This window comes from Cyphellophora europaea (genome assembly GCF_000365145.1).
Source record: "Cyphellophora europaea CBS 101466 unplaced genomic scaffold supercont1.3, whole genome shotgun sequence".
Taxonomy (NCBI): domain Eukaryota; kingdom Fungi; phylum Ascomycota; class Eurotiomycetes; order Chaetothyriales; family Cyphellophoraceae; genus Cyphellophora; species Cyphellophora europaea.
Genome location: NW_008481809.1, coordinates 1,288,468 through 1,308,816, shown reverse-complemented (window position 1 = coordinate 1,308,816; position 20,349 = coordinate 1,288,468). Strand labels below are relative to the sequence as shown.

Here is a 20,349-nt window from a genome sequence, read left to right as displayed (position 1 = left end):
AGGCTGGAGCACCACATGCATCGTGAATATCCCGTGCTTGTAACCGGGTTCCACGTCTGCAGCAGCGACGACATATCACCAGCCACAGCTAGCTACCTAGGCTCAACAGTGGACGGACGGTAGCACCCGTGCAAGAAACAGCAGTAGGAGTCCGATGGGTATCTCGATTCAGCGTCGGATGCGGGATCATCATCCCACGCCTAAGACAAGTAACAAAGATACGACAAATTCCCGACATGTGCGTTTCTATGCCTGTTGCAATCTCAAGCCGCCGTCAGTGTCCAGCACGCGTGAACCACCCTGCCCTCCGCACGCTCGATAACGCGTAATGGCTGGCATTGGCACGATGTGCCGCTGTCATTGTCCGCGCCGCATAGCCGCCCTTGACTGACGCCCCAGTGCCTGCAAAGTAACCTGCGAGGGAAGGTAACACAATAGCGATGTACAGGTGTCCCCGGGCCTGATTCTGCGGAATCAAGAGCAGCAAATCGCATCGCTAAAAAAGACCCATTGAGCAACAGGGATTGGCAGGGCAGGCCATGGGCATCGTGTCTGTGGCTCAGTCGAGCTTCGAGCCTGCGAAAGAATCACATGTCAAAGCACGTTCGCTAAGCAGAAATCATGTCATTATTTGCCGCCGCGGAAGGTGGGAAGCTGCCGCCCGCAAGCGTCCCCTTCTGCCCTGCATTCCTGATAACTTTGCCGCTGCCTTGCTTGCTTGACAGGAGATAGCTATCCTGTACCGTTACTGCCACTGCTCACTTTCTCTCTCGCGACTTTATATCACTCTCGAAAACCGGCACGAGCTACCGCTACTCTACAAACCCATCCAAGCCCCAGATCGACGTTTGCATCAGCCTCGTGCCTGATCCCTGCATCCGAGCCCGAGCTTTGTCGATAGGTGAGTTCTGGTGACCCACTTTCACATGCTTCGAAGTGTGCCGCCACGTCGCTACGGCTGCGACGACTCTTCCCAACATGTTTTTCTGCTCAGCACTCTCCCTGCTGGCCTTCTTTATATCACAGCGTCGCTGAATTCTGTACAACTTCCCACGAAACTAACAAGCATCAACTCAGACCAACCGCGACATTATGGGCGACGCAACTGTCAACGGCGATATGCCTCAATCCCAGGTCCTCAGCGTGAGTAAGCCTGTACCCAGATAACCAATGCCCATCTGACAAAATGGTTAGCACATCTCCTCATACCCTGCCGTTAGCGACGGCATCTCTTACTTCAAGGGCAACCCTTATGGCGCCAAATCTATCGAGGTGACCAATGCTGGCTACGCCAAGTTCATCAAGCCCGCTCTCCCCTACTTCGAGGCCCCTGCCTCCTACGCGAAGCCCTATGCCGCTAAGGCCGACGAGATCGGTGACAAGCTCTTGACCAAGGTTGACGAGCGTGTGCCCATCGTCAAGTCCGAGACAAAAGACATTCAGAAGTCCATCTCGGATCTGATCTACTGGCCCTTCACCAAGGCTACCGAGACCAAGGACTGGGCTTTCGATACCTACAGCTCCGAGTACAAGAAGTGTGGCGGCGATGGCTATGTTGCTGGTGGCAAGGCTGCCGTCACCACTCCCCTCGTCCTTGGATCGGAAGTTCTGCAGTGGCTTAGCAGCTTCCTGCAGGCCAAGAAGGATGAGGCCAAGCAAGTCGTGGCCGAGAAGACCAACAACTAAAGAATGGAATGGTTGACGATCAGGCGCACTTACTGTACACTTTGATGAGCGACATTGATACCCACCTGCCCCTCCCCTTCCAAGGGCATACTCCAATGTGTTAGCAACGAAGCGGCTTGCGTTATGGGTTGGTGACGGGTCAAAGCTAGGAAACAGAACCAGCGAGAGACAGGAGAAAGGGCCTTTATGTGATATTGGGCGCCAGGAATCCCGAGAAAACACTCTACTTACCCTCCGAACCTGTTGATAGACTTAAATTCCATAAAGTTTCCCCCCAGCGGTCACTGAGCTTCCGATTTCCTGTTCTTTCTTCTGTCCATCTGCCCATCATGATCACATCGCACGGGCGGATTATGAGACTATTTGAGTCAAGGAAGTGCTGCTCATCCTGATCTTGAACCCTAGAAAGTTGGTGCAGTCCTCTGTGTAATAGACCAGCCGATTAATGGAAGGGCCGCGCTGTACACTACCGCTCGCTACCGCTCGCAACCACTCGTCGTCCTTGTGGACGGCCTCGCCTGGCATGTCTCGCATGATGATATGCGCCATCGTCAAGATACCGACGACTGCTGTATAACGTCTTCACTGCCTCCACTATTCATCTGTCTAAACGCTCGCCTTCTTCAAGACTTCACTGACCAGCCGCGGCACATGAAAAAATAAGCCACCAAGCCGGAATACACGGAAGACCAGAAATGCTGGCATTCCACCATATCGGCGTTGTTATCCGGCCATGCCGAGTCTCGCAATAGGCGCTGCTCTCCCCTATCAGCTTCCAGCCTTAAAACGACTCGATACGGTTTACTGTCTTGGGACTTGTGCGATGAAACCCCCGCACCACGGCGGGGTTTCGCGCCCTCGAGTGCCGATAGCAACCTCTCTTGTCGAACCAGCGACCGTTGATTTGGAGTTGCTGACAAGCGAAGTCAGAGGTGGGGAGATCCGAGGCAAGTCTGTACTTTCCATATCAACTGCGCCCTAGGACGGTGTTCGCCACTACCCTCATCCTCACTTTTACATCCGGATACATTCGGCACTTGAGTGTTCTGACCACCAAGTGATATACCATTTCTCTTTCAAGGCTCGAATACTTCATCGCAGGACCTGAATAAGAGAGCTGACTGCTCTCAGCAACCTTGTCCTTCAGCACTGATTTTTAGTCAGATTTAGGACGCGCGCCCTCCTTCACCTCATCAAGCATTCGACGTAGCGGGTCTTCCATACCATCTCTCAATCATGTCTCCACCCTCCGCCACTTATACCGAAACTGCCACCGACAACACCCCCTCCAACGGGTTCAACGCACCAGACGCCCAGCCCGCCGGCACTGCCCCACTAGAGCCCGGCCTTTCGCAGGGCGGCGTCAAGGTGCAGGCGCAGAAATTCCCCTCTCCGCCCAAGTTCACCGACAAGTATGAGGAGCGCGAGTATCTGAAGGGACGTCTGGCACTAGCCTTCCGCATCTTCGGCAAATTGGGCTTCGACGAGGGCGTTGCTGGCCATATCACACTGCGCGACCCTGTCAACCCGCATTCCTTCTGGGTGAACCCCTTCGGTCTGGCGTTCAGCCTCATCAAGAAGAGCGACCTGATCCTGGTGGACCATGATGGCAAAGTGGTCGACGGTGGCCCCAACAGACTGCTCAACCAGGCGGCGTACATGATTCACGCAGCCGTGCATAAGGCGAGGCCGGATGTCATGTGCGCCGCGCATTCTCACTCGCTCTATGGTAGGTCGTTCTGCACCTTAGGCAGGCCCATCGACATCATCACCCAGGACAGCTGTGCATTTTATAACGATCTTGCCGTCTACAACTCCTTCAAGGGTGTGGTGCTCGCCAAAGAAGAAGGCGACAACATTGCACGTGCCATTGGCAACAAGAAGGCCGTTTTGCTGCAGAACCACGGTCTCCTGACCACAGGTCAGACCATTGAGGCAGCGGTTTTCTGGTTCGTCAGTCTGGACAAGTGCTGTCATGCCCAGCTGATGGCTGATGCCGCCGCTGCTGGGAGGGGCGGAGCCACCATCAAGATTGACGATGAGGATGCTGATTTCACTTACAAGGCTGTTGGAACGCCAAGGGCCGGATGGTTCAGTGGTTTGCCTCACTTTGACATGATGATCCGCGAAATCGGAGATGAATATTTGAAGTGAGCAGGACAGCTGCAACGGCAAGGGGTGACCGCACTAGGGAGTAGTGAAAAGGAGAGTGGTCCTGACGACAGCACGGCAAGAGAAAGTAGCCACACGTTACGCACTCGCTGCCTACCAGCATATGTACCTGATTACTAGCCTCAAAAATGAACAAGCAGAATGATCAACCATCCAGGATTCAGTCGAAAACTCTTAGGCTGCTGGTATTAGCGGTTCCTACGAAGATGACGGCAGCCTGTCAGTGAGCGTTTTAACAAGTCGGTGCGTTCGTCTGCAGACTCATGAGGGATCTTGAGTCGGGAAGAAGGTGAGGCGGACGGTGAGTAGGTTCTGAGCGGAGTCGGCCGCGCTGCCTTCCTCTTTCGTCCTTCTACATAACCAAGCAGAACAGCTCGATACCATGTCAAGAGAACTAGGCTTGTCGTGAACTGTCGTCAGTAAGCGGCGCGACGACTCTTGATCCTCTAGTCTTGAGGCTGCTGTTCTGGTTCTAGGGTACTCAGGTCACTTGGTCTGACGAGGGATAAAACGACTCCCCATGAGGCCAGCAAGATATGTGCACTGGAAGGGGATAATCACTCTGCAGTGCCGTAATAGGTCCGGAGCCGTTGATTTTGAAGACTTCAGGAGTGGCCGGATTGATATCTAAGGTAGGTAGGGTTTGGCCCGTGGCCTCAGAGTGCTTCCACTCTACTAAGCCACGAGTCATGCATATCGGATTGTCCTGGTAGGATGACTCGACAAGAAAAAGTTTTGGCTTCGGTCGCGCATTCGATTCTGCATTGTACGCGAATCCTTCATCACCACGCTACCTTCTTCCTTTCATCTGATTTCCCATCTGTGTTATTAGTCGTCGCTCCATCGTCTACTGCTGTCACTCATTCATCACCCTAATCCGAGCCATCATGCTCACCCCAGCCCTTACGGGCCGCCTTCTGTCGCGCTCTTCCCTGCGACTCCTTTCCACTTCGTCCGCCTCTCCTCTTCGATCTGCTCCCATCTCTATCAGAGCTTCAAAATTTGCGTCAATATCGACAAGAAGGTTCTCCTCGTTCCCACAACTCCGGCAAGCACAGGCTGTCGCCGAAGCCAGCGAGGATCTCAAGCATGCGTCTCCTGAACTCACCACTTTCAAGGAACTCGGCGACAATGGAATAATACATCCACATATCATCAAGACCATCACGGACAAGATGAACATCCACACTATGACTGACGTTCAGCGGATGACCATCAACGAGTGCCTTGATGGTTCAGACGTGATCGGCCAAGCAAAAACGGGTACCGGCAAGACTATTGCCTTCCTCATGCCTATCATTCAACGCCTCATGCGTGATACCACCTTGACCCGAGATAAGCCTTCCGCCGGCGACACCCGCGCTCTTATCATTTCCCCTACCCGCGAACTTGCAGAGCAGATTGCCGTGGAAGCGAACAAGATCGTTGCTGGTACAGGAGTCAAAGTGCAGACTGCGGTTGGCGGTACCCAGAAGTCTTACCACCTGAGACTCATGCAGCGCCACGGCTGCCATATCCTCGTTGGCACCCCAGGCCGTGTCAAGGACCTGATCTCCGACCGTTATTCTGGCGTGAAGCTCGATAACATCCAGACCTTTGTGCTCGACGAAGCTGACCGTCTCCTCGATGTTGGGTTCGCTCCGGACATTGCAGAAATCCAGTCTTTCATGCCACCCCGAGACCAGCGTGACCGACAAACCCTCATGTTCAGTGCCACGGTACCCAAGTCTGTCGTCGGCCTCGTCCGTCAGACTCTTAAGCCGGACTTCAAATTCATCCGGGCTGTCGATCCTGATGAGCAGCCCACCCACAAACGTATCCCGCAGAAGGTCGCCTTCCTGAAAGGCATGCAGAATATCACACCTGCGATTGTCGAAATCGCCCTTGGTGCAATTGAGGCGCATAAAGTCGACCCTGAAAACAACCCACCTTTTAAGGCCATCGTCTTCATGCCCTCCTTAAGTGACGTGCACCTCACGAAGACGTGGCTCGACAACCTGCGCCACTCGACTGGCGGCCGTTTTGGTCCACACCCACTTGCGCCCTGCCACATGTTCGAGATGTCCTCGAAGCTCACACAGGCCCAGCGTTCAATGAACACCGAGAACTTCCGGCGCGCTGAGTCTGCCATCCTCGTCTCGTCCGACGTTGCAGCTAGAGGCATGGACTTCCCCAATGTGTCTCACGTGATTCAGACGCATTTCCCCCAATCAGAAGATCAGTACATTCACCGTATCGGTCGTACAGGCCGTGCCGGCAAGTCTGGTGTCGGATATCTGTTGCTGCAGGAAGACGAGCGTCGCGCTTGGGAGCAGCAGTTTGCCCGCGACCTGAAGCTGCAGGAGGACACCAGCCTACACACACCCAAGCTAGACATGAGCCAAGGCGCGAGTCTACCAGCGCCCATTGCGAAGATCATGGGCATGGTAGAGGCTGGCATCAGGAATGTGCCCTTCGGCATGAAGGCCGACGCTTATCGCGCTAACTTTGGCGTGATGGGCCAGAGCGGAGCACACAGAGGCAAGCAGGGCATTGTCGACAAGCTAAACGAGCTATCAAGATGGGGATGGGGTCTAGAGCAGCCGCCACCGGTGTCGGGCCGCTTAATTGAGAAAATGGGCTTCGGCCGAGCACAGGGGCTGAACGTGGATGAACGGCCTGAGAGGCAGGACTTTGGCGGTGGGCGCGACAGAAACGGTGGTGCACGGAGAAGAGACGCGTTTGACGAGAACGATCCCTTCGGCATGGGTGCCTCAGCCGGCAAGGGCGTTGTTCGCGGAGGCTTTGGCGGTGGCCGCGATAACGGCAGAGGAGGTAGCGGCGGGCGCAGCGGCTTTGGTGGCCGAGACAGTGGAAGAGGAGGCTTCGGCGGACGGGGTGGCGGAAGAGGTGGCTTTGGTGGACGGGATGGCGGAAGAGGCGGCTTTGGCGGCCGAGACGGCGGTCGTGACGGCGGCCGCAATGGTGGTGGAAGCCGAATGGGCCAGGGTGATCCCTTCTTTGAGCGTTGAGCTACGCAAGATGAGCGCAGCACAGCGTGACTTGGGTGATTGAGCGTTGTTCATCCTGGGCAGGCCACCCGAGAGCGTGAACACGCGCGAGACACGGCAGTGATGTCCTAGTATGGAGTCCGACACTCGACGCTTCAGCATCACACCACCGCCACGGCAGCAGTCTAGTCCGGAGCACCATCTGCAATGGCCGAAACTAGCAGCAGCCACTGGCCGCGGCGTCGAGGCACACAAATTCCTACTCGGCGCATTCACCATCCACGCAAAGACAAGTCCGCGGCGTCATACCCAGGCTCAAACCAACGCGTTTCTGGCATGCAGCCTCCCATGCTGTCCCTACCTCAGTTCAGCCCACGCTCACCTCAACTCTCTTCACTCGACCCTGGCAGCAAAGTCGGGGACGGTCACTACAGGCGCCGCAACCAATACCCCTGCCTCGGCATCGACCGTGGCCCACAACTACCTTGTGTAACCGATAACTCTGTACAGTATACTACCACACCAGATCATCGCACACCATCCCCCACACCATCTCGGCCCTTCCTGAAGGAGGAGACACAGAACGCTCTCGTCTTCGCCAAATCCAACTCCACCAGTCCATCGGAGCCGACCAGAACTTAATTTTTGTCATTTATGCTCGTGGGCGGCATCAATATGTGTTTTGTTATATTACCTTGTCACTTAACTGTCACCTGTTTTTTCATTTGGTACCACGGCGCTACGAACGACTTCTTAACGGCTACATACGCTGGCTACTGCTACTGCTACTGCTTCTCATGGAGCACGCAGCATGGAGCATGGACCCGGAGCGAGGAGGGGAGTCAGTTTGTGAGATGCGCCGACGGGCGGATAGGATAGACAAGACCAGATAAGACAAGGCCCTGCGGACATACTTGGCGATGGGTGACTATAGATAAGGTACAGACAGGTACGTGTAGGTAGATGAGGGTGAGGGTGGATCTCAAGAAAATAGTTCTCCACTTCATCCTATGCTTTGGACTCGATAGTAGGATGCTTGAGGTACCGCTATGCTGTTTGTGATTTGATATCGTGCGCCGGGGGGTCTACAGTACGCCTTTCTGGGGGGGGGGGAGAAACTTTCACGTAAAGCTCGCCGCCATTTACTTCTGGTCCGGGTTCTGACTCAGCATGGGTATTGTTGAGCAGGCTTGCATTGGCAGCCAAACCCCCCCACAAGACTCTCGCGCCAATCATCGACTCACTCGGTCTGTATGCACACGGGCTTTACTTTTTCGTTTTTTCCTCTGCCTCCCCCCATCCCAGCTCAAGTCGAGGACGAGCCCTTGCGATAGGCGGCAATCTCGCCCTCACTGATCTCCCTCAACTTGTTGACCTGCGCCGCCTCGCCCGTCACCGCGCCCTTCACGATCTCCACCGCCCTCCCCACCATCGTGCCACGATTGACCGCGTACGTCGCCGTCTTGGCCGCGACCTTGATGACGCCGATGCGCGGGTCATTTTCGCTCCCGTCGTGGACCCCGTCGCCGAGGTCGCCCAGCCACGCCTTGAGGGACGGGGAGTAGTATTTCTTCACGGCGGCGCGGTCGTCGAGCACGCTGGCGACGCCGGAGATGGAGGCCCAGTTTCCCGTGGCGTCGAGGAAGGAGATGTTGACGTGTGGGTCCGAGGCGAGGTCGTCGGTCTTGCCAGAGTCGGTGTTGGTGTGGAAGATTAGGTCCAGGCCGTCGGCTTCCTGAGGAAGGTTAGTGGGGAGGAAAGGATATTAGAGGGCGGGGTGGATGGGGGGTTTGTGATGAAGGTCGTTCAGATGGGGGGTGTGGGCAACAGTAGGTGCAGATGCGTTTTCTTTTCGAGACACGTGGGGTTTCCTTACCTGTGCTGCAACACCCATGGCTCTAGACACGAGGAGGCCCCCGGAGGGTGCCCTGGTGGTCATCATGCCGAATTTGGAGCTGCTGATGAAGTCGGAGAGGTCCTTGATCTTCTCGGCCGTGCCGGGCTCCTCCTTGTTCTTTTCCTTGTACCTGTTGTGATGGTATTAGTGGTCATTCGATGAAAGAAAAGGAGGGGGTTGAAGTGAGGTCGAGACGTACGGGTCGGTAGACATAGTTGCGGAACGAGGTGATGAATATGGTGTTGTGCTATGTGTCCTAGTTGGAAGTTTCGACTGGCAGAGTGTCTGGCAAGTGCTAAGTGGCAGAAGAGGTGAGAGTTCGTAGTGGCAGTGCGGGCAGAGATGTATTCAAGCAGAATCGCAGAGAAGCCGCCGTCACTCCATCTACGTCATCCCGGAACCTGCAGTATGACATTGGAGAAAAACTGGACCGGCCGAAGTCGCGACGTCGACAAAAGTGAATGATGGCTTCAGGGGCGACGTTCGGTTGGCTTGGAAGCTTTTTCCGGTCGCGTCTGCCAGCAACTCATGGGGCTGCATTTGGGCGAGAGGAGCAGCTATCTGCATCTTGCTAGGGGCACAGCAAGGGACCACATCCTCTTTGGGGATGCTTGTGGCTAGAGTTGACGCTGCGCCCATACGCTCTGAGATCGCGTGCTGATGCTTCACTCAGATCTCCAGACGCAGGCTAAGCGCGTCTATAAAGTCATGACGTAATAAACCAAACGGTGGCAGTGTTTATTCTATGTTCTTTGGAGCAGCCCATCATCGCCCGGCCATGTCTGAGATTACCCCTGAACAATTTCAGGGTGTTCTCAAAATGCATATTGACACGTCGTACCCTCTGTTGGCGATACTCTCGACACGGGTGTGTCTCAGGCAGTGAATGCTTGGCAATTTTTACTGCCTGAGTTCGGTGGACAGTAAGGTCAATCTCACGCAAGCATCGACAGATGGCGAGCAATCCATATTGTGAGTTAGCGAATGCTGGCACTATTGACTTGTCGGAGATGGCGTTGCAACTTGCGATCGTAAATCGGCAGCGTTGGCCAGTGAATTACCTCGTGAATGAAATGCACGCCTGATGCTTTGGAACACATTTATCTAGGGTCTGCATTGCCAGGAGTTGCATTGCGATCAGCCGCCAGGGCCAAGGAAAGCACTCCAGCAAACTATGTCATCTCGTTTTCCCTGCTAGGTACATCCTGGGTTAAACAGAGAAAGAGCATGGGCGATAATTGAGCTGTTAATACAATTCCATTGAGCTCTAGATGCATGCTATTGCTACAAACCCCGTGTGCTCCGCCTTTTCCAGTATACGCCTGCTCCTCTCAGAAACGGCGCGCACAGCTTGCGCTGATCATGTATCTATGATGCTCTGTCGTTCGTGATAACCGTAAGATTGCGGTTCGTCCGTAAGCATGCTGTAGAAGAATGCGTGAACAACCCAAATCGGTCGGGGTATCTAGCAAATCGTGTGAAAATCGTCAAATGTCTCGTAAGGCGAATTGGAGATGATGAGATGCGAGACACGTCGCATGTGTAAGATGGGATATAACCTAGTACCCCGTGAACATGGAGTCGAGTTCATCCACATCAATGACTTCCGGGCTCAAAAGGTTGTCGTGACCATCAATCATGTTGATGTCGTCCAAGATGAGGATTGGATGAGGTTTAGCCATGGCTTCTGGCTTGGGTTGGATCATGGGACTGCTGCCGAGTGCTTTTTGGTGGGCCTGAAGACGCTCGTTGCCAAACAGTGCGTACGCGAGGTTCTGATCCCGATTATGCTGTTGCTCCGGGGTCTCGTCTTCCTCCGTGATGGCCGATCTATCCACCTCAACCGAGGGCTGGGGAATGGCGCTCTGGAGACTCATGCCACGTGCCCGTACAGCGGTAGCAGTCTCAGTAAAACCGCGTTCGTCTGCTTCAAGAGCCGGGCTGGGTGCTCGATGGCTACACGAGCGGATGTCCGGTGTCCCATCAGGATTCAAGCTGCTCCGGCCACTGAAAGCCTCACCGGGAGTGGGCGGTGTGGGGATAGACATCTCGTCTTCTAGATCGGGCGAAAAGAGCTCAACTTCGGGGCTGAGCGATCTTGCTCGAATCTCGGCGTCCATTTCATCACCTGTCACGCTAGGGTCGGAGATGCTAGGCGTCAACTGCTTGATCTCGGCGAGGACAGGGGGAATGATGTCATCTGAGTTCTCCGGCAAAGGCATGCGAGTCTGGGTGGTGAGGTAGAAGAAGACCTTGCGAGGATGCACAGGAATGAGTTCTTTGGCCAGCGGGCAAGGGGAAAGGGCGGTCCATGGGCGCTTCAGGTAGAGACTGAGTCTTGATGACAGAAGGGCGGCTGGGTTTGCAGATCTACAGAAAGGTCAGAGCGTGGAACGCGATCAAGAGTAACGCAACTTACTGTGCAATGCTGTGATTCGTAGAGGCCAGTACAGTTGCCAGCTCTTTGATGAGGTGCGGTCTGTTGGCAGTCTTTTCCAGCTGGTCGATAACAGCGATCACAATGTCATCGTTGATGCCTTCAGTATCGACTTTCCGACCAAGACCGACTTCGACGTCTCCAGGCGACGGTGGAGGTGTATGCTCTAGCTTGATTCTCTGCTGGGGGGGAGGAGACATGGTCTGTGCCGACGGCGTGGCGGCATTTGATCGTGGCGAGGAGACTGGCGACAAGGGAGCATCGTCTGGGTGAGAGCGCTTCTGCTTCTTGAGAGGTGGCGAGTGTGCCTGCAGTGGCTGGTCTTGTACGGTCGACTTGGAGTTGGTGCGGTGGACACGTGAGGCGTTAGGCAGCTGGATGCCGAGCGACGGTAGTGACAGGGACTTGCGACGGGTGTTGTACGGCATATCGGCGGTTGTGTAGATGTTGGGACGACAGACTGTCAGAGGGGTGAGGGAAGGCAACTCAAGGGGGCCGACGTGGTAGTGTAACTCGGACTTTTTGGATGATTCAGGCGACTGCGCTGCAATGGGAAGGACCCAAGTTTGTGACAGAAGGTGCGCCTACAGGGGGCCGACGTGATTCGCGGAAGCGGTCAGCAGGAATGTGCCAGGATATGCAAGGAGCCAGGTCGGAAGAGGATCAGATCTGGCGGGCTAGCTATGCACGGTGTTGCTGGGGCGGTTGGCGCAAATGGCGGTGGGAGAACCGATGGTTGTCGTTAAATGCGAGATGCAGCTGGGTTGGTCCAGAACAAAACTGCTGCCGTCGCCACGATGAGACTTGTATCTTTTCTTTGCAGACGGCCCCTAGGTAGTGTGGCAGTGGCGGGAGTTGGTCCCTGGTTTTTTTCTGATTTAAGCTCCTAGGCGACTGTCCTTTCTAGGACGGCGTGCTGCGGCAGTTTTTGCGTTGCGGGCGGCGCGGTGTAGCTGTCACCGACTGACGGAATCGTCTCAGACTGCGATGAACAGGTTGGCTGCAGCGTCTGCCACGGGTAGTGGTAGATGTTTGCTGTGGCTGTCTGATATGCCAAAGGTAGGCGGCGATTCCACCTTGAATGTATGGAAATACAGATGCAATTGCCCAGGCTTACTTCCGGTCACTGGGTGATGGTTCGGAGAGTCAAAACGCGAAAGCGAAAGGGAAGAGCTACGCGACAGCCGTGTCAGACAAACGATGCCACAGTTCCTGTTGAAGTTCTCTTCGTACGAGTAGCAGGCTTCAGGTTCGGCGCCTCCCCTGCGTGGAAAAAGCATTCAAGGTTGCAGCGCCGGCAGGCCAGCCCAATGGATTCCAATGGATTGGGCAGCTAAGCTGCTCAGGTGGAGCTGGAGCAGCCTAAACATTTTTGGCGGCCAGTCATGGGCGCTCTGGGCGACCCCAGGCGATGCCAAACGCAGCCCCGGCCGAGGCGGATGCTGCGCAAGGCCCTGAAGATTAAAATTTGTCGAAGAGTTTTTTTTCTGGTCGAGCCACCATTACGTATCCCGTGGCCGCAGCTGTGATCGAGAAACGAAAATCATTGTGTCTCTCGAACCAGTGACGGAGTAGTCGCTCTAAATTACCGACCTCTGCCCTTGATCAAGCCCTGGGCACCGGATCTAGCGCTGGTCAATGCGACGCTTCGTGAGATAGAGTGTCGGAAAGGGCCCATGTGGATTGCAGCATGGTTGCCAGGTGAGACCGTTTTGCTGCCTGATTCGCACCACGATGATTGGCTACGTGCCCAGGCCGTGACGGATGCGATGGAGGGGCATCCTTCTTTGACATAAGGCCGGAATTCTCAAACACCGGGAGCTTCATTGGTTGTCAGCTTCTGTGACTCCCTATCCTGACCGGTATCCCTCCAACGCGGCAGAGCCTCCGGGGATTCGAGGTACCGTCCTCCTCTTTGCAAAGACACATTTCACGCGACTGTCTCTCGAGCAAACAGAATATACATTGTCCACTACACTGGAGACTGTTTACATCAGATGCCCACTCTGGCCATCCGTTCGTCATAGTTGGTAATCGAGGTATGCATCATGCCAAGCGGTCAGCATCACAGTCAATGTCCAGGATAACCTCGCGGAAATACAGACGCTAGCGGTACCGTGGGGTCTCTGAACGGTAGTCAGAGCTCAAGCCTCATTGGCAGTCCGAATCGCACCACGAGTCTAATTCATCAGCCGCTCCTGTCGGCGAATCGCCTTCCAGCCATACTGTCCTCCTACGAACAACACCAGTGCCAATGCCTAAAAATGGTGGTGAACCGTGAACTCAATTCGTATCTCAGCATTTCCGCCGTGGTCTGAGTAATGCTGAAGTTGTCTCGTGAAAGAGAGACCACGACCTCCTGATGACGATCAACGCACGGTTCCGCTAAAGTGCTCGTTTGCCGGCCTCATCATCGATCACATCTTCCGAGCCATAGCCTTACCTCTATAGCACACTTCCCCCCACACGGGATAAAGCTGCTTGCTCCAACAGTTGGGCGGGCTCATCGGCTGTTAGCCTGCGGCGGCTCAACGTCCCCCGGATCGATGCAGGCAGTGATCCACCCATATCGTCTCTCCTTGGCAAAGTCTCACCGGCTATTTCGTCAAGCTGTGCCTATCATCTTCGATCCTTTCAATGGTCTCTCTGTTCGTTGATAGCATCCAGCTTCAGACATTGGTCGTCAATTTCAGCTGGAACCCCGAGCTACGTCCAGAACTCGATCGGGAATGACGCTCGGTTCTATCTGACCCCCTGAGCTCGACTCGCGCAGTCGTATGCTCAGTAAGTAGAGCGAGCGGACATGTCCAAATTCCCCTGATGATCACCGAGCCACGCCTAGCGAAGCTGGCATGAAAAGATGTCACGCATGAGATGCATTTCGATGGCCTGACCTCACTTCGGAGTCGGCCTGAGAACTATCTCCCATGTCGTGCCACCATGGTATCTCCTGACACGCTCGACCTCAAGCCCACTTTGAGCAATGACTTGATCGATGTCCTTGTTCCACCAACAGCCGTAGTGCAGCGCGTGGACTTTGGCGACGCTGTCCAGGAGATTGTTGAGCCAGCCATATCGCCCACGTCCGTGTTCAAGTAAGAGTATCCGCCCACCTTTGCCATCGTTGTCTTCCGTTGATAGCTTCGACGTGGTAGCTTCTCCGGGCTGACGACACAGACTGCCGAGCTTACGCAAAAAGCCCACCGGGTCAGCCATGCTGCAGATCCCAAATGTCTGCACAATCGTGTCGTAGCCTCCTTTCGGTCTATCAATCACACCATCCACGCCTGCGTCGCCCACAATGAACCGCACCCTGCCACTGAATCTCTGATCTTCCTTTCGTTCAGCTTCCATCGCCATGAACTTGCTCATGGCTTGATCTACCATGACCTCACTTTGGTCGTTGAAGGTGACATCTGTTATAATCCTTGTCCTGCTGCGTCCGTATTTCGCATCTTCTTTCGGGTCGAAGGGTCGGAAATCATAGAGCTCGAAGTTGCGGCCGGTGCCTACGCTGACTTCCAGCACATTGCCATATGCTTCACTAATTAGTCGGCGACGTTTTGCGCGCATTAGCATGGCAGATTCCGCGTTGTCCACCTCATGATCGAAATTGCGCTTCTCGTCCTTCCATCGATAGGATACATCCGCGTTTTGGTCGATGTCGAGCTCTCTGTTCTGTTGCATTGCATTCTTGACGCTGATACCCAGGCTCACGAAGTAGATGCCCAGTGTGACGCCGAAGACGGAACAAGCCCATAGGTAGCCCTTGCCGCTGCGCTTGCTCGAGGTCGCCGAGGCTTTCGTATCTACTGATGACGGAGATGGCGGCGATCGCGCTCTCCTCGAAGGAAGTAGTGGTGATTGTGTGGAAGCAAATCGGTGCTTGCCTCGGCTGCATCGCTGAGGAGCGGCTTGTATGTAGTCCTTGTGTATTGTCAGTCCTTGCGAACATGGTCGAGGACGTCTTCGGGCTCGAAGACAGGCCACCAGGTGCGGTATGGCCGACGGTCGTTGCATGGCCGGAGAACACCTCTGTTGCTAATAAAAATGAGATCCAGATCGAAAGTCCAAAAACCACGACACGGGTGACGCGCAGGTAACTTACCGGAGAAGCATTTCTCCCGTTCCGGTATGGCGACCCCAATCCCAACCACGTCGCTCCCAACTGCTAGAACATCAAGCATCGCTGTCAAGTCGATTACATGTATAGGCTCTACGTGCTTGTGACACGATTTGAGCAAGACTTGCAACATGGTAAATATCTGATAGGGCTAGCGCAGGCTATAGATTCGCTTTCGACCCTTTCGCCATTTCCTCACTCAGAAGCATTCCTCGCGGGCCAGCTCTGCTGCCATCATCACAGACTTGAAAGTCCGGGAAGGTCTCCCCTCTCCATCTCCACGCATGCCGCAGCTCAGGGTCCAGCTTGCCCTCAATGGCGTCTGCTATCTTCTCACCAATGACTGGGAAGAACTTGAACCCATGCCCACTTCCTCCAGTGGCCACGAACATCCCTTGGTATTCGGGATGGTGGGTAATCAGGAAATCCCCATCTGGGGTATCGCAGTACCAGCACAACCTGCTGTTCTTGAAAGGCCTGTCGCCGTAGGATGGAAGCATTTCTTGCAATGCCTCTCGACAAGCCTGAAGTCCCTCGTCGGGTGCAGGAATGCCCACCCACGGAACGCTGACTTCAACATATTCGTCAGCCCTCCCACTCAGGAGCTGCTGCTTCGAGATCCGCTGCAAGTTTCGATAGCCATATCCGTGTCGAGCGACCTTTAGCTCTCTGCCTCGGGGTGGGATGATGAACATGCCACGACTCAAGTTCATGACCGTAGGGTTATCCTGCAGGCTTTTCTGCTCTTCGTCCGTGATCGCCGTATATGTCAACACCTGCGCGGTTGCCACACACCGACCCTGTAGATCGATGAGACTCGGCGTCCACGCGCCCGCCGCGAGAATTGTCAGATCCGCCCGCAACTCCTCGCCACTCTCCAGCCGTACCCCCATACACTTGCTTCTGCCCGTCCCCTCATGGTCCGTAAGCACCTGCTGCACCTTACACCCACTCCTCACACGCACCCTCTCTTCGCCCTGGCCCTTCAGCTTCCTCAGCGCATAAGCCACACACTTTTCCGCATCCGCCCACCCGCTATTATAATTGACATAGCCCCACGTGCCCGACACCCCTTCATGGCCCGACGCCTTCTTGATCTGCGCCGGGCCCTCTAACACCTCAATCCTCTTCAGCCGCCCTCCAGCCTCCCTCGTGCTCTGCTCCGCAATCTCCTTCACATTGACCAAGCTCCGCTTCACATACCCCGCCGTCTCGTCCGAGTCCGCCGTGAGCACGAATCCCGGCTCGAAGTACCGGCCCTGGCCTCCCCACCCCTCGTCGGAGGTGTCACGCCACTGAACCTGTGCTTGGGCCGCCAGGCGCGCGTATAGAGCATTGCCGTAGTCGGCCCGGATGATGCGAGAAGCGTCGACGCTGGAGCCGGCAGGGTTGGGCAGCTGCGTCGCGGAATCAATGACCGTGATGCGAGACTGGGAAAAGCGTGGCCGCTTGAGCAGCGAGAGGGCCGTGGAGAGCCCGAACTCGCCGGCGCCGACAATGAGGACAGTCCTTGGGGCCTCCGGTGTCGCCATGGTCACAGATAGAGAGCTATGGTTCTGGGTCGGACAGCTACCTACGCTGACGGTGCGGTGGCTCAGATATATATATATATATATATATAAACCTTGAGAGAGTTGACTGAGCTCAGAGACTGTGGGGAAAAGTCTCCCGGCGCCCTCGTGCGCCCTCCACGCCTTTGTCTAGCGACCATGTCCGCGACCACGTCCGCGATCGGCAGCCAATCATCGTTGCCATTTGTCAATCTAAACTGCACTGCACAACGACATCTTTGCCTGGTTTTCCATTTCACATTCGTAGACCTCACGTAAGACGGCAGTAGACAAGTGATCTCCAGTACTGTCCACGCGTTCTATACGAAATCATCACGATCTCCCTTCTCGATGCGGATCCAGCCCGCCAGGCATCTCGCAAAGGCACGAAAGTCAGGCTCGCGGCTCGCAACACTCTTTGACCCGGCACGGTTGAAAGGGCACACTCGATTCCCTGAGCTGTTTCGTAGCATAACGATCGAGAACTATGTGATTGTAGCAAAGCTCGCCGCATACTTCAATATGCGCACGGACCGACAATGTCCGACGAATATAGATCCGGACTCCGTAGGCTGGGTCGCACACCGCTACGCAGCATCAACTTGCAGCAATTAGCACACATCGCAAGGCAGACGAGCCGGACTGAGCAAGGACTCCTATCGTCGATGAATATTTAATGTATATGTCAAGTGTAGTTCTTACGGGAAGATGAGAGCAGGGTTGCTCATTGTGTGGCACTAACGGGACGCACGTATATCAAGTAGTGAGGAACATTGTGAAATGGAGGTCAACATATTATCATTGATCGTTAACAGACAGAGTCTACTCAAAGAACATGACTTGAATGCACTGCCTTGATGCCGACGAGGTAGGCCTCGTCAGCAACGATCCCTTGCCCGCGACGGGCAGTGTTCAAGTCGTGTTCCTTGTGATCGAAGGAATCAACCTCGACACTTCAATGCAGAATGCAAGCCACTTTTTGTTATCGATTCGATTGCTTTCTGAAAGGGGTATCAAAACAATCCTCTCAACGGATGGTCACCCTCAATCGCGGACGCAAGTCGCAATCACAATCCACTTTTGGCAATTTCGCCTCCCTCGCTCCCCAATATTTTTCTGGTTTCGCGCCTGGGTAGTGTGCGTGAAATTGATATGATGATGAGATAAGAATCATTCATTCAATGCTTGTGTGACGAGCATTGGTAGTTTGATGACTCGGAAACCAAAAGTCCTGAGCCGGCAGTGGTATCGACCGGCGGCAACAATACCAGCTCCGACGCCTTTATGTCGATGTGACTCAGAATAGTCTAGTAGAGTCGAAAAGCCTCAGGCCACTTCCTTTCAAGTGGTCAAGGCTAGGGAAAAGCAAAACCATTTCGCTATGACGCCGTGCAATGCTCGTAAGTAATCATGACAATGTTTGCCAGTCTAACAACTGCGGCGATGTTGTATGAATCATCGTCTCACGCAGATATTAGCTGGAGGGGTATGGTGATACAAGAATGATCGACCATCGCTCAGACCTTGCGGAAGTCTAACGTATTGTGAGTACTGTGTAGCTAGGTTGAGAACAGAACAACACTTACCAGAAAGCGTGGGGTAGATCAACTCGAAGGCCTGATAAATCTCTTCTCTGACCTTGGCACCAGTCAAGACGATCTTGCCGCTCACGAAGATAAGCAAGACAATCTTGGGCTTGATCATGCGGTAGATGAGACCAGGGAACAACTCAGGCTCATAGGAGCTGAAGTTGTGATGCTTAGACGCAAGACCTTCCAGACGGATCGGGAACTTGATGTCGCACGAGCCGACGATGTTCTGGATCTTGAAATCGGTGAACTTGGCATTGAAGCCCAGTTTCTGGATAATCCGAGCGTACTTGCGAGAAGCAAGCTTCGAGTCATCTTCCGATTTGGCACCAGTGACCACCATCTTGCCAGAAGCAAAGATGAGAGCGGTCGTCTTGGGATCGCGAATACGCATGATAACAGCCGCGAATCGCTGTCGAACTTAGTATACGATACAGGTGAGATACGATATGCAAGTTACGTACCTTCGGGTTGTACTCAGCGTTGCGAGCGTGCAGCGCGATAGTCTTGAGGTCCAGACGACAATCAAGATTGACAGTAGCGACGATGTTTCTTTCGAGACATGTTAACACTGCAGACTTGGAAAGCCAACAGGTCATACTCACTGCAAAGTTGGAACAATACCACTTGTACCCGGACCAGCACCAGGAGTAGCAGCGGGCGTGGCAGGAGTCACCCCATTACCTTGCTGGCTACTACCTTGCTGTTGACCATTCATCTTCGCGTCCTGGTTCTGTCCATCTTTCTCAGACGGTGGGGTCAGGTCTCCGGCTCCACCAGGGAATGACAAGGATGCAGGTGAGGTGAAGGCTTTAGCCTGTTGAGCGTTCGCGGGGTGTGTGGTAAGAGAGTCCATGTTTGCGGTGTGAGAAGATTCTCGACGTGGCTTAAGAGATGTCAATGACAGGTCTCGGTCGCGGTGTCAATTTGATTGATCGAAAGGATCGCAGTCTGGAGTATCGCAGGTCAGAGAGTTTTCGTCAAGGAATATCAAGGTCGGAGAGGAAAAAGCGCGATGGTTTAAATAGTTGTGGAGACGGCGGAGTGGGGAGGCTGGCAGTAGTGAAGTGTCGCGTCGGTGACAACGAGGACTTCGATGGACGACAGTGACGGCAATGAAGGCTGGGGAGTGAGATGAGGGAAAGATGGTTGCCGTACCGACGAAGTGGGAGATAAACAACTGAATGTCTCCCCTACAAAGGACTGCTTGCTTTGCAAGCCCAGGCGCAGACCTAGCAAGGATGACTGCAGCAACCCGTCGACAACGTCGAGGATGCAAATGTGAGGACTTGACGGTCGGTGAGGACGGTCGCGGAAGAGAGTGATCAGGTAAGAGGTAGGTGAGATGACACCAGGTATGGAGATGATTTTTTGAGATTACAATTCGGTAGGCGCGATGGGCGCGTCTGTCTATTTTGGACCCGAAAACGGACCTAGAGAGCGTAAATGCACCGCGCGGGAGTCTGGCAGGTGCAGAACTGATGCAAAGCACGATTTCGAGATGAAATGCGTGCAAAATGCGATGGGAGGGGAATTGGGGGGTTTCTGGCTGGGAATTTAGGTGGAGCCAGGCGAAAGAGAGCGGCCAGGAAATGCCAAGGATGCAAGAAGAGGTCGAAAATTCAGGACAGGCGGGCGGGCTGGAGATACTTATAGTCCGCCTTCGGGGGGCAAAACAGACCTTACCTGCGCCCCACCACGCGCCTTCCCCTCTTTGTTATTGGCCACCTGTTTGGAACACTGGCACTTTCGAGGGCGTCGCTTAGCCCCGGTCACCCCTCCAGGTTACGATAAGAGCCCCTGAGCTATGCCTGTTACTTTTCAAAACCCATCGCACTATCGCATCGTTTTCCCCTGAAGCAGTTCTTGCCCCCCAGAATCCTCAAGCGACATCCACTAATTATT

The 20,349-nt window shown here is 54.5% G+C and overlaps 7 protein-coding genes across 7 annotated transcripts; 3 read left to right on the top strand and 4 right to left on the bottom strand.

The window, feature by feature from the left end:
- Positions 1 to 1,092: 1,092 nt before the first annotated feature.
- On the top strand, positions 1,093 to 1,686 carry HMPREF1541_03383 (uncharacterized protein; the record flags this gene model as incomplete). Its single annotated transcript, XM_008717734.1, has 2 exons — positions 1,093 to 1,143; positions 1,195 to 1,686. The coding sequence occupies 2 exons, from the start codon at positions 1,093 to 1,095 to the stop codon at positions 1,684 to 1,686; spliced, it is 543 nt and encodes a 180-aa protein (XP_008715956.1).
- Positions 1,687 to 2,922: 1,236 nt separating this feature from the next.
- On the top strand, positions 2,923 to 3,840 carry HMPREF1541_03382 (uncharacterized protein; the record flags this gene model as incomplete). The annotated part of the gene is made up of 1 exon (XM_008717733.1): positions 2,923 to 3,840. The coding sequence occupies one exon, from the start codon at positions 2,923 to 2,925 to the stop codon at positions 3,838 to 3,840; it is 918 nt and encodes a 305-aa protein (XP_008715955.1).
- Positions 3,841 to 4,745: 905 nt separating this feature from the next.
- Positions 4,746 to 6,869, top strand: HMPREF1541_03381 (uncharacterized protein; the record flags this gene model as incomplete). Its single annotated transcript, XM_008717732.1, has 1 exon — positions 4,746 to 6,869. One exon carries the CDS (start codon positions 4,746 to 4,748, stop codon positions 6,867 to 6,869), a length of 2,124 nt encoding a protein of 707 aa, XP_008715954.1.
- Positions 6,870 to 8,154: 1,285 nt separating this feature from the next.
- Positions 8,155 to 8,958, bottom strand: HMPREF1541_03380 (uncharacterized protein; the record flags this gene model as incomplete). Its single annotated transcript, XM_008717731.1, has 3 exons — positions 8,155 to 8,583; positions 8,725 to 8,875; positions 8,945 to 8,958. The coding sequence occupies 3 exons, from the start codon at positions 8,956 to 8,958 to the stop codon at positions 8,155 to 8,157; spliced, it is 594 nt and encodes a 197-aa protein (XP_008715953.1).
- A 1,346-nt stretch (positions 8,959 to 10,304) lies between these two features.
- Positions 10,305 to 11,610, bottom strand: HMPREF1541_03379 (uncharacterized protein; the record flags this gene model as incomplete). Its single annotated transcript, XM_008717730.1, has 2 exons — positions 10,305 to 11,115; positions 11,165 to 11,610. The coding sequence occupies 2 exons, from the start codon at positions 11,608 to 11,610 to the stop codon at positions 10,305 to 10,307; spliced, it is 1,257 nt and encodes a 418-aa protein (XP_008715952.1).
- Positions 11,611 to 14,077: 2,467 nt separating this feature from the next.
- Positions 14,078 to 16,837, bottom strand: HMPREF1541_03378 (uncharacterized protein; the record flags this gene model as incomplete). Its single annotated transcript, XM_008717729.1, has 3 exons — positions 14,078 to 15,077; positions 15,291 to 15,350; positions 15,486 to 16,837. 3 exons carry the CDS (start codon positions 16,835 to 16,837, stop codon positions 14,078 to 14,080), a joined length of 2,412 nt encoding a protein of 803 aa, XP_008715951.1.
- A 1,535-nt stretch (positions 16,838 to 18,372) lies between these two features.
- HMPREF1541_03377 (TATA-box-binding protein) lies at positions 18,373 to 19,300 on the bottom strand (the record flags this gene model as incomplete). Its single annotated transcript, XM_008717728.1, has 4 exons — positions 18,373 to 18,389; positions 18,442 to 18,856; positions 18,909 to 18,996; positions 19,050 to 19,300. The coding sequence occupies 4 exons, from the start codon at positions 19,298 to 19,300 to the stop codon at positions 18,373 to 18,375; spliced, it is 771 nt and encodes a 256-aa protein (XP_008715950.1).
- Positions 19,301 to 20,349: the final 1,049 nt, after the last annotated feature.